The sequence below is a fragment of the Euleptes europaea genome, chromosome 9, assembly GCF_029931775.1.
Source record: "Euleptes europaea isolate rEulEur1 chromosome 9, rEulEur1.hap1, whole genome shotgun sequence".
NCBI lineage: Eukaryota > Metazoa > Chordata > Lepidosauria > Squamata > Sphaerodactylidae > Euleptes > Euleptes europaea.
This window is the reverse complement of record NC_079320.1, coordinates 50083062-50097547: the sequence shown is the minus strand read 5'-3', so window position 1 is coordinate 50097547 and position 14486 is coordinate 50083062. Positions and strand designations below refer to the sequence as shown.

Sequence of the window (14486 nt, the reverse complement as noted above, 5' to 3'; positions counted from 1 at the left end):
ATATTGCTCAGACCACCCTTTGCAGTAATGCACTCCATATTTGGTGAGTGAAGAGTATATCTGTGGTCCTGGGGAATCTTGCTTGACAAATCCAATTACTTACAGCTCACAGGTAGAGCACGTGCTTTGCATGCAGAAGATGCAGTCCCTGATGCTTTCCATTAACATTTTAGGTAGCAGGGCTATGAAAGAACTCAGCCTGAATCCTTGGAGATCCCTGCTAGTTGGATTACACAGTACTAGGCTTGATGGATCAGTGGTCTGAGTCAGTATAAAACAGTTGTATCTATTTGCATGGTTAACTAATGCATGAGTTAAAAATTTAAATCCATAGGAATTAAGTGCCTCTTGATTAAGTAAAGGAGACAAATCTTAAGTCCTTTGGCAGAGAGAATTTTAGTATATCCCCCTCCAATTCATGGGATTGGTTTTGGTTGTACCTATCTAAAAATATTTTATATCCCAAGTTGCATTAGCATACTCCCAAATCAGCTTTACAGCAAGACTGAACAAGAGCAGCCTCCTAAATTAGGTCCTTAAACTATCAGGGATTGAAAAGAGCATTGCTTGATATAATACAAGTCCATCTTTCCAAAACATTCTGAATGACATTGTATTTCATCACAATATAGTGATTAGCCTATATTATTTTTTTAAAGCCATAAAGGAAAACTCATATGAAATTATGTTTTTGACAGTTACTGTATTATGGTAATCCACATGAATCCTGTTTTTCCAAATAAGTTCAGCGCCCAACTCAAATGCCTCAATTCTACATGTCTGGCAAGACTGATTTCTGTTCATCCTAGTGTTTAGTATTTAGAGGGTCTTTCTTAGGTGCTCATAATGCTTCAAGTAGATCATCTCAGTAATCTGATATGACATCACCGTAAAACGTGTTAATACTGTTATATCAGTATTAGAAATTTGTGGCTGAAACTGAGAGACAGTAGCTTGTTTAATGTCACCAAATAAATTCACAGCTAAGGAGAGGTTTTAACTGGAACACTCTTAGTTTCTGTGTCAGCCTTATATAAATTTATTTTATATAGACCACTGTCCCAAGGCAAGGTTTTTGCTAGAGGTGTGCATTCCAAAATTCCTAAAAATTGCTGTTTCAGATCATTACTGTTATTTCTGGAATGGTAAGCATAAATATTGGATTCTTAAGCATTATGAAAAACACTTCCTGAAAACAATCCATGTTGTTTTTTTGTGTTCAAGTACTTTCAGCATCAGCAACAGGCATCTAGTTTTTTCTTTGATTCTCCTGATTTCCAAGTCAATGGCATTTGTCCCTTCTAATTGGATAGACCACTGTCCCAAGGCAAGGTTTTTGCCAAGACTGCCAATACTGTTGTGATTGTCTTGCAACCCCCACAACAGCCACATAGGACATTTGTTGCTTAAAGCTACAGGCAAGGCCTCTTATCCTCTTGGGGGGGATTAATTCCCCATTTTTTCACATTCCACATTTTTGTGCTGACCTGGGGCTTTTCTCAGACTTGTAGAAAGATCTAGCGTGTCTGTTCATGGTCTAGAAAGCTCAGGATTAAACTCCTATTTGTCATAATGTTAAAATGCAGGGGCCTGGACAAATTGGAGATTGTTCCTCGCAAACTGGATTTTAAACTGTGGTTAGAATAGCTATTTATTGGGAGATAGCAAGCTTCATTTGCCCAGGTATCTGCATTCGAATGCCATGGCAAATGAAAGTTTGAATACTTCTGAGACCAGAAAGTCTTCAGTTGGACTCTGTATGAGAGGAGGAGGGAGGGGAAAGGGTCACACAAGCACAGGAAGCCTAGAGATCAGTTCACCTGGAGAAAATAGCCACTTTGGCAATTGGACTCTATGGCATTGAAGTCCCTCCCCTCCCCAAACTCCACCCTCCTTAGGCTGCTCCCCAAAAACCTCCCGCCGGTGGTGAAGAGGGACCTGGCAACCCTAAGTAGACCTCAGTCCTGAACCATAATGAAATGTACTCTCTGTAAAAAGTATTTGGGGTGGATCCAGCCACTTTTTCTGATGGTGAAAAAGCAAATCAGAGGGTAATTTGACTACCCAGAAATGCTATGCTGGGGATCATGGGACCCCACATATATGAAAGCCATGTGTGACAGTGCTGAAGTAGAAAGCAGGGAGACTGGGAAAAATTGAATGGAAAACTAGGTTATCTAAATCTGATGCAGCTATTTGGGTTCAGGTTTTAGATAAGGCTCGAGTTCATTACGATTATGTAGCTATAAATTATGTAGCAAGAACTTGAACATTACCTACTTTTAAAAAATGGAGTGCAATGTTAAAATGAAATTAATGCAACTAAATTACTGCATTTTTATTCTTAGAACAACTCTGTAGTATACAAGACACATCTGGCATTATATGGCCAGCTGGGATTTAAGAAGGAGGACCATCTATTAACGTAAATTTGGAGGGTATATAATTTAAAAATCACTGCATAAATGTTTTCTTTTAATAATGCCATTTGATACCATTGTTCAGGTGTTTTAGTTACTGGCTGCAGCTTGAGCTTTACAAATGTTATTAGATATTCTGTTTCATGTTTCTATCTTTTGTCATCTTGTACTATGTCATTGTATTATTGGTTTTTATGTGGTATTCAGGAATAAAATAAGGGGAGGAGGTCTTAGGTACGGTCTAATAAAAAGACACTTCAACATTATTCTTGTCTGGAATGGTTACACTTTTATCACAGTCTATTAGGAATGCAGTTGACTGAACATGCAAACTTCTTGTGCATAGTCCTCTACTACCATCTAGTGTCTAACTTGTCTTACTCCCAATATTAAACTTTTCAACAATAACCTATGTTGAAATTAGGAAAGCTTGGATATCCTTCTGTACTGGAAAATGCAGACTGTAAACAACTAATTATGCTTACAAGTACTGGGCAGTAAGTAAGCGCTGAACAGGGTGATTTTTTTTAGCCATATTGTCATTGATCACCCTTAGCACTGTGGTGCTTTTGAATACTGTGAAGACATTTCTTTATACACGGAAAGCAACCGGCCTAATCCTTTCTCTAACCGGATTTCTCTAAACTGTTCTGTCCTTTGCTCTGTAGGTCCTAACAGGTTTAACGGCCCCTGTGCTGCTTTGAGCAGTGGTCCTTTTAGTCCAGCATCCTGTTTCACATAGTGGCCAAACAGATACTTCTGAAAAGCCTTACAAGGAAGATAAAGGCTTGTGGTCTCTCCTGTTTGTTCTCTCTCTCTCCCTCTCTCTCTATGACACACACACACAGGCTTACTGCCTGAGCATGGAGGTTTCCTGCAGGCCTCATGCCTAATAACCATTGATGGATCTATGCTCCATCAATTTCTCTAATCATCTTTTAAAGTTATCTAACTTATTGGACATCACTGTATCATATAACAATGAATTCTGCCATTTAAGTGTTTGAATTAAGAAGGTTTTTCCTTTGGTCCATTCTGAATCAACTGTACATCAACTTCTTTGGATGGCCCCGAATTTTCGTATTTCAGGAGGAGAATAAGTTCTGTCTACTGCGTAACTCTATCCCAGGCATAATTTTATAAACCTCTGTCATATCCTACCTTAGTTGTCTATTCCAGCATTCCAGATGTGGCTACACCATAGCAATTGTGATACTAGCAGTTTCTTTTCAGTGCCATTCTTAATAATTAGGGTTTCCAACCTCCAGGTACTAGCTGGAGATCTCCTGCCATTAAAACTGATCTCCAGCCGATAGAGATCCGTTCACCTAGAGAAAATGGCTGCTTTGGCAATTGGACTCTATGGCATTGAAGTCCCTCCCCTCCCCAAACCCCGTCATTCCAGGCTCCACCCCAAAAACCTTGTGCTGGCGGCGAAGAGGGAACTGGCCACCCTATTAATAATCCCTACGACAAAGGTTAACTTTTTCACTATGACATTTTAATGAGTGATTTACTTTGGTCCCAAGATTTCTTTCCTGATCAATCATGGCCAGTTCAGACTCCTATTAGTACATATGCACAGTTAGGTTTTTTTAAATCTAAATTGGCATTACATTACGTATACTTACACTGAACCACTCTTGCCATGTTGTTGCTCATTCACCCAGTTTAGAAAATATCCTTGGAGCTTTTCATAACCCACTTTAGTTTCCAGCAATCTGGACAACTGAGTGTTATCTGTAAATCTGGCTACTTCTGGATCATTTATGGACAAATTAATTAGCACTGAACCTGATACCAAATTCTTGGGGACCACACCATTTACTTCCCTCCACTGTGAGAATTATCCATGTTCCTGCTCGCTGCTTCCTGTTGTTTTAACCAATTTCTAATCTACAAGATGAGTCATCCAAAAACTAATGGAAAGTATAAATATGTAATGTCTGGCAGATTGTTCTTATCTACAGACTACTGTTATCTACATGCTTATGAACACTCTTAAAAAACTCCCAAAAGACTGGTGAGACAAAACCTCTCCTTAGGCCAATTGTTCATGCCAACTCATCGTTCTTAGGGTCTGTCCCTGTATGCACTTAATAGTTCTGTCTTTCATTACAATGGCCATCAGTTTACCCATATTAGATGTTAGGATAACTAGCCTGTAAGAGTTATATTCACTGCCTTCCAGTCCTTTGGAACAGAGGCTAATTTTAGTGACAGGTTGCACATTTTTGTCAGGAAAACAACTGTTTTTCATTTGAGTTCTTTAAGAATCCTCCAGTGTAAGCCAGGTGGACCTGGTGACATTAGTTTTCAATTTGTCTGTTCATCATAGAGCTTCATCTTTCATTTCCTCTAGTTAACTCAGTTCGTCAGATATCCTTCCTGAAAACTGCTCTGGTGTGGTAAAAACCAACATGAGAGAATTTGTTTAGTTCCTCTGCGGCCTCCCTGTCTTCCTGCACCAATCTTTTCATTTTTTTGTGTTCAAAGGCCCAGTTGCCTCCCTGAGCAGTTTCCTGCTTCTAATGTGAACACATGTTTTAATATTTTTAGCTATATGCTCTTCATTGTCTCATTTTACCCATTTTGTCACTTTACATTTCTTTTGCCAATACTTGTGTTCCTTTTCAGGTAAGACTTCCTCATTTTAAAGACTTCTTACTGGTCTTTGTTTATTAACCACTGAAAAACTAGTGTTTGAATGCTTCAATCCAAAAGAATATACAGCTCATTTTTTTTTCAGTAACCATGAGACAATCCTAAATAAGTCTATTCTGGATTCTACTCTGGTCTAGTCAATAGGGCTCAGTCACAGGAACATTTCTTAATATTGCACTGAAAGTGGGATTGTTACATTTAAAACAAAGTCTATAGCATTTTGAAAATGAATACTTTCACAGTGCATTCTTGAGCTTTTGGCGTGGGCGAACGGCGGGAAGGAGGCGCTGCTGCAGTGCCTCCTAACCCTTTTCCTTGGCACCGAAAACTCAAAAAAAGGCTTTTAAAATTTTTAATGGGGCTTTTCTGTCCCATAGAGAAAAGCGAGACTGCTCCTGCTAAAAAGCAGGAGCAGCCTCGCTCTTCTCGCCACCGGCGTACCTGGGGCAAAAGGGGACAGGAGGCTGCCTAATGGCAGCTCCTCCCCCCACCCCGGGAACACCTCCCCCAGGCCTTTACACCATCGGGACTCCCAGGGCCTTTACGCCATCGGGACGCCAGCGAAAGGCCCTATCGGCATCCCAGGGCGGTGCTGGCAGCGCCCGGAGACTGGCATCCAGGCCTCCCTGCCAGTGTTGGGGCCACTAACGCCAGAGTAAGTAGCCCGGAAGCCAGCGCAGGGGGCCCTAATACCAGCACAGCGCCTTCCTGGCCTCCTAAGGGCTTTTGCCCTTAAAGCTCAGGAATGCGCTGTTATTGTGACAACTTCTGCTTCATCAGTACAAAGGAATCCTGCTGCTACATGGGGGTTTATTTCATGAAAGAATATGCTATTCGTCTGTATTTCAGGTGTCACAAGACTTTTTTTTTAGCTTATCTTTGTTAAGCAACCTTCTTATAGCTGAGGTTGAGACCATTCAAAAAGGAACAAAATAGCTGTTTTTTGAGCCTGCAGAGCAGGGCTGGAAATGATGGACCTTACACAATAAATGAACCTTTTAGTAGTTACTGGAAGCCTTGCAAATGATTAGTCTCACGTTTTCATCTAACATTCAATCATTACAATCATTACATTGGCCTCTTAATTCCCTATGAGTAAGAAAATGTAATGGCTGTATTTATCAGTGTTTGTATTCACTAAAAAGGCCCAGGGATGAATATTAGCAGTTCTTACATATGTAGCTAACTGTGATGGAAGCTCCTCAGCCGCCAGCAGTAAAAATTCACAAAAGTCAAGGAAGACAAAGAATAAATCATTTTGCTGTAGCAACAGGGCTTATGTAAGTTGAAAGTTTTCTAAAGCAGCCCTTGAATCAGGTGGAGCCTCCTGACTTCCACAGAACCAAGTCCAGGAAGGGTAGCTCCATGGCTGACAATCCCAGCACCAAACTGTAAGAGACCATTTTCTAGCTCCAGGGAATGGTGTAATCTCTCCATGAAGTTTACAAACAGTTCAGTTTTCACAGTGGGATGGATCCTGCCAGACATTTCAGTTGATGGAAGGAGGAAGCATTTTTCCTAATTCGATATTGCATTGCAGATCTCTAACTTATGCTGTTCCTGGGGGGGGGGGGCTTGTCCCCCAGGAGCAACATTGGGGGGGGCATTTTGGGCTGCAGCATCAGGTTGAGGAAGGGAGAGAGGTAATGGCTTTGTTCACCAACTCTTCCTAGACCTTTCCTGTCTTACTACTCTTATCCTTTTTTAAAATTTATCTACATCTTTAATGGACTATTCTTTCCTCCCTCATCCATAGTTTCATTTTCCGTCGCTATATTTTCCCAAAGCAATATTTCTCTCACAAAGTTTAATGACCTAAATTTTCACTTGGCTTGCATTTTTCTCTTAAGGGAATGAGAAGGTTACAGGTAATACGCAACACTGATAATAATGGTAGTCTAACAAAAGGAGTTATGGTACCGTTATCTAAATTGTTCTCAGGTATCATAGTCAACTGAATAATTTTTCCTGCTGCCTTTATTCATTATTATGAATATCATTAATGATTTTTCTTCTCCCTTGTGAATGTTTCAGTAAGCGTAATTTCTATGAGTAAGAGACACTGAAGAATTATAGAAACAAATCTTTGGGGACATTATTAAGAATAGTTAGCTTTTCAAAGAGGTTAAGAGACCTCATCATTGTCTAAAACCCATAAATACCTTTTGGGTGAAATAGTATTAAAATTGCCTTGAAAGAAAGCAACTGAAATAAAATAGAGATATAAGAACTAAGACATGGAAAAACAAAGAAGAGTCTTGTCATACCTTAAAGAACAACAAGATTTTATTTAGCAGATGCTACAATAAAGTAACAGTGCTACACTGCTGGAGTTATTAAGCTATGGAAATGACATGTATGGGGTGACCACTGTCCAGAAATAACAATCCTAATCTATTCTTAGTTCAGTATATTAACAGCCCATTCCTGAGCCTAAAAGACTAAAGTTCTTATGTGGCCAGGAAAGGGCTGCGTCGGTGTTTCAGGCCCCCTGTGCTGGTGCCCATGCCACTTACGCCACCAGGGTGGCACAGACGCCGGCGGGACGGCCTGGACGCTATCCTCCTGGCGCTGCTGCGGTAGCTCTGCCCAGGGACGCCAGCACAGCCTCGCACCAGCATCCAGACAGCTCACTTCTGTGCACCGTCTTCCCGGGGGGCGTTCCTACGCTGGGCCAGGAGAGGAGCCACCTTTAGACTCCTCCCCGCCTTTCGGCCTAGGAACGCCCTCTTTCCCTTTCCTGGAGATATTCCAGATATATCTTTCAGGTTACTTCCTCACCCCATTCATTTAAATTACTGGTCACCATATTTTTCATCCCTTTAAAATTTCTTTCTGTAATTTCCTCTTGTTTGTCATTTGTCCCCACTCTGCCATGGAAGCTGGCTGGGTGACTTTGGCCAGTCACATGCTCGATATAACCTACTTCAAAGGGTTGTTGTAAGGATAAAATGGAGGAGAGGAGAATGCTGTAAGTTTCTTTGGGTCCCCTTTGGGGAGAAAGGCATGGTATAAATGAAGTAAAATAAACTAAAATTAGCAGGACTGTGGTGGTATTTTAAAGACTAACAACATTTTATTTGAGCATAAATTCATGTCACGCAAGACTTTTTTCACATTTGGTATCTTAGAATAGGATCCAGAGTTATGAGTGCATAGCCCCTTTTTATGAGCCCCGTGGCGCAGAGTGGTAAGCTGCAGTACTGCAGTCCAAGCTCTGCTCACGACCTGAGTTCGATCCCGATGGGAGTCAGTTTCAGGTAGTTGGCTCAAGGTTGACTTAGCCTTCCAAGGTTGGTAAAATGAGTACCCAGCTTGCTGGGGGTAAAGGGAAGATGACTGAGGAAGGCACTGGCAAACCACCCCATAAAACAAAAGTCTGCCTAGTAAAAGTCGAGATGCGATGTCACCCCATGGGTCAGGAATGACAGGGGACCTTTTACCTTTTTAACCCCTTTTTAAAAACTGAAGTTCAGTCATCCGTCTCCCCCTTTATCAAGCAATTGGTCAGCAGGGTGGATTTTTTTTAAAGGCAAACATAAGAACATAAGAAAGGCCCTGCTGGATCAGACCCAGGCCCATCAAGTCCAGCAGTCTGTTCACACAGTGGCCAACCAGCTGCCTCCAGGAAGCCACAAACAAGACACTGCAGCAGCACCATCCTGACTGTGTTCCACCTCACCCAAAATAATAGGAATGCTCCTCTGATACTAGAGAGAAGGCTGCTGGATGATGAGGCGCTTGACTAGAGGGGCATAATTATGTACCACAGTGAGAATGTTGGGTAGAATCCCTCAGATCTGTTCCAATAATGGTGGCCCTCCAGTGGAAGGTACCTCTCCCTTGCTGCAAGAGCCACCATCACCAGTGGGACAGCTCTGTGGGAGACAGCCCCTCCGTAAATGAGATTACAAGGTTTGTGAAAATTGTCTAAAGTACTTGAGGAAGCAGGAAATAAATTTAATGATTCTTGTAATTCATTTGAAATCTTTGGCACAGCCTGTTTGCTGGCTTTTACAGTTTGCTGCTTTTTTTAATATTACCTATTTGGGGCTGTTTTATAAGAAAGATGACACTCAGTTGAAACTTTCCTTCATATCTGTGTTTTGAAACGGTTTTCTTGGTTGATAGATTTTGATTTTTGTATTTTAAACTGATGGATTGGGTTTGTTTGTTTTTCATGAATACTGCTTTAAACAGTTTTTTTGGGAAAGGTGGTTCATAAATAAAGATGTATAAACAGCTAGATTTCAGCACTGCAGTAATTACACATAGCCAGAAGGTGGCACTGTAGAACTGCATTTCTGAAACATTTTAAGACTATGGCAAAACTAATCTTCAAAAGTGGAGGTTTTTCTAGAGCTCAGCTTCTTGCCTGCTCATACAGTACTGCATTTAAGATAATTACCAGAAGAGTACATTCATGCATATGAGTAAAAGCAAACATTTTATATACTGGGAGCTTTTGGTTTAATACTTCTGGTTAACTGTTTTGTGAAAGTGAAGTCTGTGGAAACTTAGGATAGAGGTATGCATTCCTACGTGGTTTCATCTCATCATGGGTAGTAGGTTGTTTTATCCATTCCCACACAGCTGTACTATATTTTCTGCACTCAGCAGAAAATAACTACATTGCAATGGTGGAAAAAGACAAAAGGATGGTCAAACAGCATCTGAATGTGCATTTTGCAAGAGTATACAGCAGGAAGAATACAACTGCTAATTCAAGGAGCCAGCACCAAGTAACAAGAACCTACAAAGTCAGTAACTGCCTTAGACAACCTAGACTAGGGAAAATGCCTTCATATTTGAAATTCTGGTTCTCCTGTTAGAGCAAATGCAGTATTCCTGCAGTGAGGTTAAATAGACATAAATTTACAAACAGGAAACTTCCTACTCTTGTTTCTAATTTTGATGGGGGGAGAGGTTACTGATATTAGATATTATGTTAAGGCCTTGTAAACTCAACCATTTCTGTTTACTTATTGCAGTGGGAAAAACTACAAATGACAACAAGTGAGAGACGGAAGATAGTCTGCTCAGTCACATTCCACATTATTGCTATTACCTGCGTAGTTTGGTCATTGTATGTTTTAATAGATCGGACTGCTGAGGAAATTAAGCAAGGCAATGACAACGGTGAGTGAATTTATATTTTTCTTTATTTCCACACTTAGAAGTAATACTTCAGCAATGGACAGAGCAAGGCTTAACAGAATCTCAGTTTTTATTCTACCTGCCTTACCCCTTTCTGGCCTTCAAAGGTTTGAGAAGACTGGCTTGAGTACAGAGAGACAATGTCGAGTGAAATTCTAGAAGTCCCTAGGTGATGGCTTAGTCCTTCATAAAAGGTAAAGGTCCCCTGTGCAAGCACCGGGTCATTCCTGACCCATGGGGTCACATCCCGATGTTTCCAAGGCAGACTTTTTTGTTTGTGGGGTGGTTTGCCAGTGCCTTCCCCAGTCATCTCCCCTTTACCCTCCGCAAGCTAGGTACTCATTTCACCGACCTCAGAAGGATGGACGGCTGAGTCAACCTTAAGCCGGCTACCTGAAACCGACTTCCGTCGGGATCGAACTCAGGTTGTGAGCAGACCTTTTGACTGCAGTACTGCAGCTTAACACTCTGCGCCACAGGGCTCCTTAGTCCTTCATAGCTTGAGACAAAATGGCTAAAAACAACTCATTAATTGCTTTGTGTTCCCAGAATTTATAACCTCGGGTTGGTAGGGCACTCCTTGTTATTAGTCAGTGACACTTCAGCATTTGGTTCTCAAGACTCTGCTGCTTGAGTTGTTACTTTCACTAATTTCTTTGTTCCTCTGATACTATCTGTATAACTAAAGCAGTGGTTCCCAACCTATTTTTGACCAGGGACCACTAGGACTTTTTTGTTCGGTGCAGGGACCCCAAGGTTCAAAATAAAAATCCCGAGAATTTGAAAATAAACTTTAATCATAACTGTTAGTTAAACATTAAACTTAGAATAATATTTGAATATATATTTTTATAATAGAGAACTTTTAATTGAAAATATTAATTTATTATGGATTTATAACTTTGTTTCGCGGACCTTAATTTAGTTCTCGCGGACCCCCGGGGGTCCGTGGACCCCCGGTTGGGAAACAATGAACTAAAGGCTGGATGGCTCTAAAGTGGAGGGATGTGGTGTGTTCGCCCCCCCCCCCTTGTCTCAGAGTACCTGTGAACTTGTAAAAGGCACTCTTTCATCTTAAAGCCTGGGTCTAGCATAGAGCCCTTTATTTGGGAATTTGGGGATGCGGGGTAATTCTTCACAATATTAATGACTGAAGTGTCCAAGTGCTTCTGAAATTCACAAATACCTATGTTACTTTGGTTCCTTTAAAAATTATATACTTTTTCATATTCTAATATTACTCTCAGGCAAAAAAAAAAGCCAACTTTACTGATGTGTTTAATATTCTCTCATACCTGGCAAAGCTGTCCTTAGGCAAGCTTGAGCTGTGCCTGGCAAATGATTATGCGACTTTCCACTAGGCAAGTTTCTTAATCTCAACAGCACAATAGTATTCTAACTCAATCCTGGACAAAAAGAATTATCTTCTGGCAAGTCTTCACTTGCTCAAAAGAAATTGGTCCTGAGTAAAAGGACTCTTTTTTCATTAATAAAATGTTAAAAGAAAAGCTTTTACAGAGGTGAATGACCTAGACCAGCCTGTTTAGTTCCAGTGACATTAGTTAGACCAAAAGCCAATTCTAATTAGGATATCAAATGTAGAAGGACCCTTACAAATGATCTCCGTGACAGGATTTCCTCAACTATCTCATGGAACTGAATCCTTTCACAGAATTGTCAAGGAGTATGTGTGAATGAGCTAGTCACTGAACAGAGTTCATGTGTATTCAAGATGGCAAACCACATGCTGAATCATCCTGTGTGAGGAAGGGGATGAAAACTAACAAGCCCATTTGATAAAGTATCATGATGGTGAATCAACAAGTACTGTATTGCTAGGAAGCCAGTAGATAAGGCAGTGATTTATAAATGGTACTTTCACAATTCTCTCGTAATTATGGAGAAAGAAATAAAGAAGCTCAGATGGACTTTTCCCTTTACACGGCTTTGACAAAACTATTTTTCATTCACATTATCAAACTTAAGCAACTGTCAGGAAAATACTAATTAAATTGCTCTGCTTATCATGTCTCCAGAAGAATCAAAAGCAGATGCCTCTTAATCAGCTTATTTTTCCCCTTCATAGCTTCACACTGAGTAAAAGTTGTATAGTTTCCCTTAAAGAAGTCAGGAGCAAAGAGACTTTTGGGACACATGGGCATCTCACAGTTGTTTCCAGAGGCTTCTCCAATCATTTCTGCATATCATAAAAAACAGTTAAGCACTGGTTTATATCTGAACCTCATATGGACCAGCTGGCTCAACCAGCAGCCAACCAATCATTTCCTTCTCCTATGACTTGTTTACATCAGAGGTAGTAAGACGACAATATACCACTTATGTCTAGTGAAGAGGATTTGCTTCCAGTCACTCTCACCTCAATATCATGGTAACATTTGACTTCTAGTTTGGATAACTATGGCATTATTAACTCGTGACATGAAAAGGGAATGATTGGTTTTGTTTCCACCATGAAAAGGATTAAGGGCCATCTGACATCTACCAAAATATAGGTACAATAATTTAGACATTTGTCTGAATAAAGAGGCAAGGGACTTTTTTAAGTATGCAAAATTCATGATGGGGGAAAAGACGTAGGAGGTAAGCAAAAGAACACAACATTAAGTTGATTTTTCCAAATAAGAAAACTTAAGAGAATGTGAGTCACTCTTATGACTTTTTTATTGGATGGTCACTTTAACTTAAAAATACATTTTTACAAGAAATCTTTTTTTCTCCCCTCATTTCCTAAAACAGATCCTTATACACATAAATTGATTTGTCTTGCTGATTGGTTCTAATCTAATAGTACTTATGGCAGATTACAGACACTCCCATCTTTTCATACAGATAGCTCAATTTTACTGCCTCTAATTTTTCACCCAACAAACATCTTAATCAGTTCTGCCTGAAGCAACACACTTTCCCCTCCTTTGCCAAGTACATAGATCTGATTTTACACATTGTTACTTTGGTAAAAATACCTGCTGGCTTTCTCTCAAGATAGTAAGTAGGTAAGCCTACTTCTGAGCAACAATAGTTCAAGTAAATGTCATCCAATTCTAAACAGTATGGATTGGATCTTAATAACATGGATTGTATCCCATGGAAGATTTCCATGGATGAAAGGAGATTTCTGTCTGTGGAACATGACTTTTTTTTTTTGCCAAATCCTCTCTTTTAGCAGCCTGAAAGGCCCTTAAAATGCTCTAGGGGACAAGAGACACCCAGAAACCGCATCCTGAGGAAGGAGGATTTGGTTAAAATCACCCTTTCCACCTGTGGAAATTCTCTGGAATCCAAGCCGATGAGTAGAGTTCTACTCACAGGACAGGGATTTTAGACCTTCAGCAGCAGCCCTTTGTGTCTCTCCTGAGTCAAAGAGTTTACAAACAGCCTGAGATGCAATGCAAAGGGCCGCCGCTTGAAGGGGAAATGGGCAAAAATCAGGACCCTCCTTTATGCAAGCAGAAGTAATAGTTTGGATCAAGCCGACTCCAAACAGACAGCAACTATCTGAGGAAGAATTACCAGTGATACTAATTATACTTTGTTTTACTTTGAAAGGTGTCCTGGAGTGGCCATTTTGGACAAAACTAGTTGTGGTGGCCATTGGATTCACTGGAGGCCTCGTCTTCATGTACGTACAATGCAAAGTGTATATTCAGCTGTGGCGAAGGCTGAAGGCTTACAATCGAGTGATATTTGTTCAAAACTGTCCAGACACTGCCAAAAAAATAGAAGAGAAAAATGTTCCCTCCCTTCAGAACACTGAAATCAAAGACGCTGTGGTGGTGCCAGTGTCACAGACAGCTACAAACTCTCAGCAATCAGGAGAAGAAACTGCTTCTGATGTCATGCCCGTTTGATGGAAGTGGCATTTTCCCCCTTCATTGAAGAACAAGGCAACGTGCTTTCTTCTCTTCAGCCACAGGAAAGGGCAAAAACACTAAGTAATTTTTTTAATGAAGAGCAAACAGAAAAATAACCAGGAAAATTGATCAGAAGAAATTACACGTTACCTCTGGAATGCAATTGTGAAGTAATTTTGCACCTTTCTGGCTAGGCACAGTGAAAGTGGAAATGAAGAAATTATAGCAGAGACCCAGTCTGACAGGCAAATATAGCAGCACCATTTTCAGTGCCGAAAAGAACTGCACATGGACATATTACAGGTGTTCTGTTTACAAGGAAGAAAAACCCTTATGTATTTGCTACTATGGTCTTTTGCTAATTATCATATTC

At 40.5% G+C, this 14486-nt stretch overlaps 1 protein-coding gene across 2 annotated transcripts in view; it reads left to right on the top strand.

Annotated features, from left to right (window-relative positions):
* Positions 1-14486, top strand: part of MARCHF1 (membrane associated ring-CH-type finger 1) — a 163734-nt gene extending 149248 nt beyond the window's left edge. For both annotated transcript variants that reach the window (XM_056855862.1, XM_056855861.1), the window contains 2 exons: positions 10076-10223; positions 13809-14486. In XM_056855862.1, the coding sequence (XP_056711840.1) occupies positions 10076-10223; positions 13809-14110 (450 nt within the window). In that variant the 3' untranslated portion in view covers positions 14111-14486. The remainder of the gene's footprint in view (positions 1-10075; positions 10224-13808) is intronic.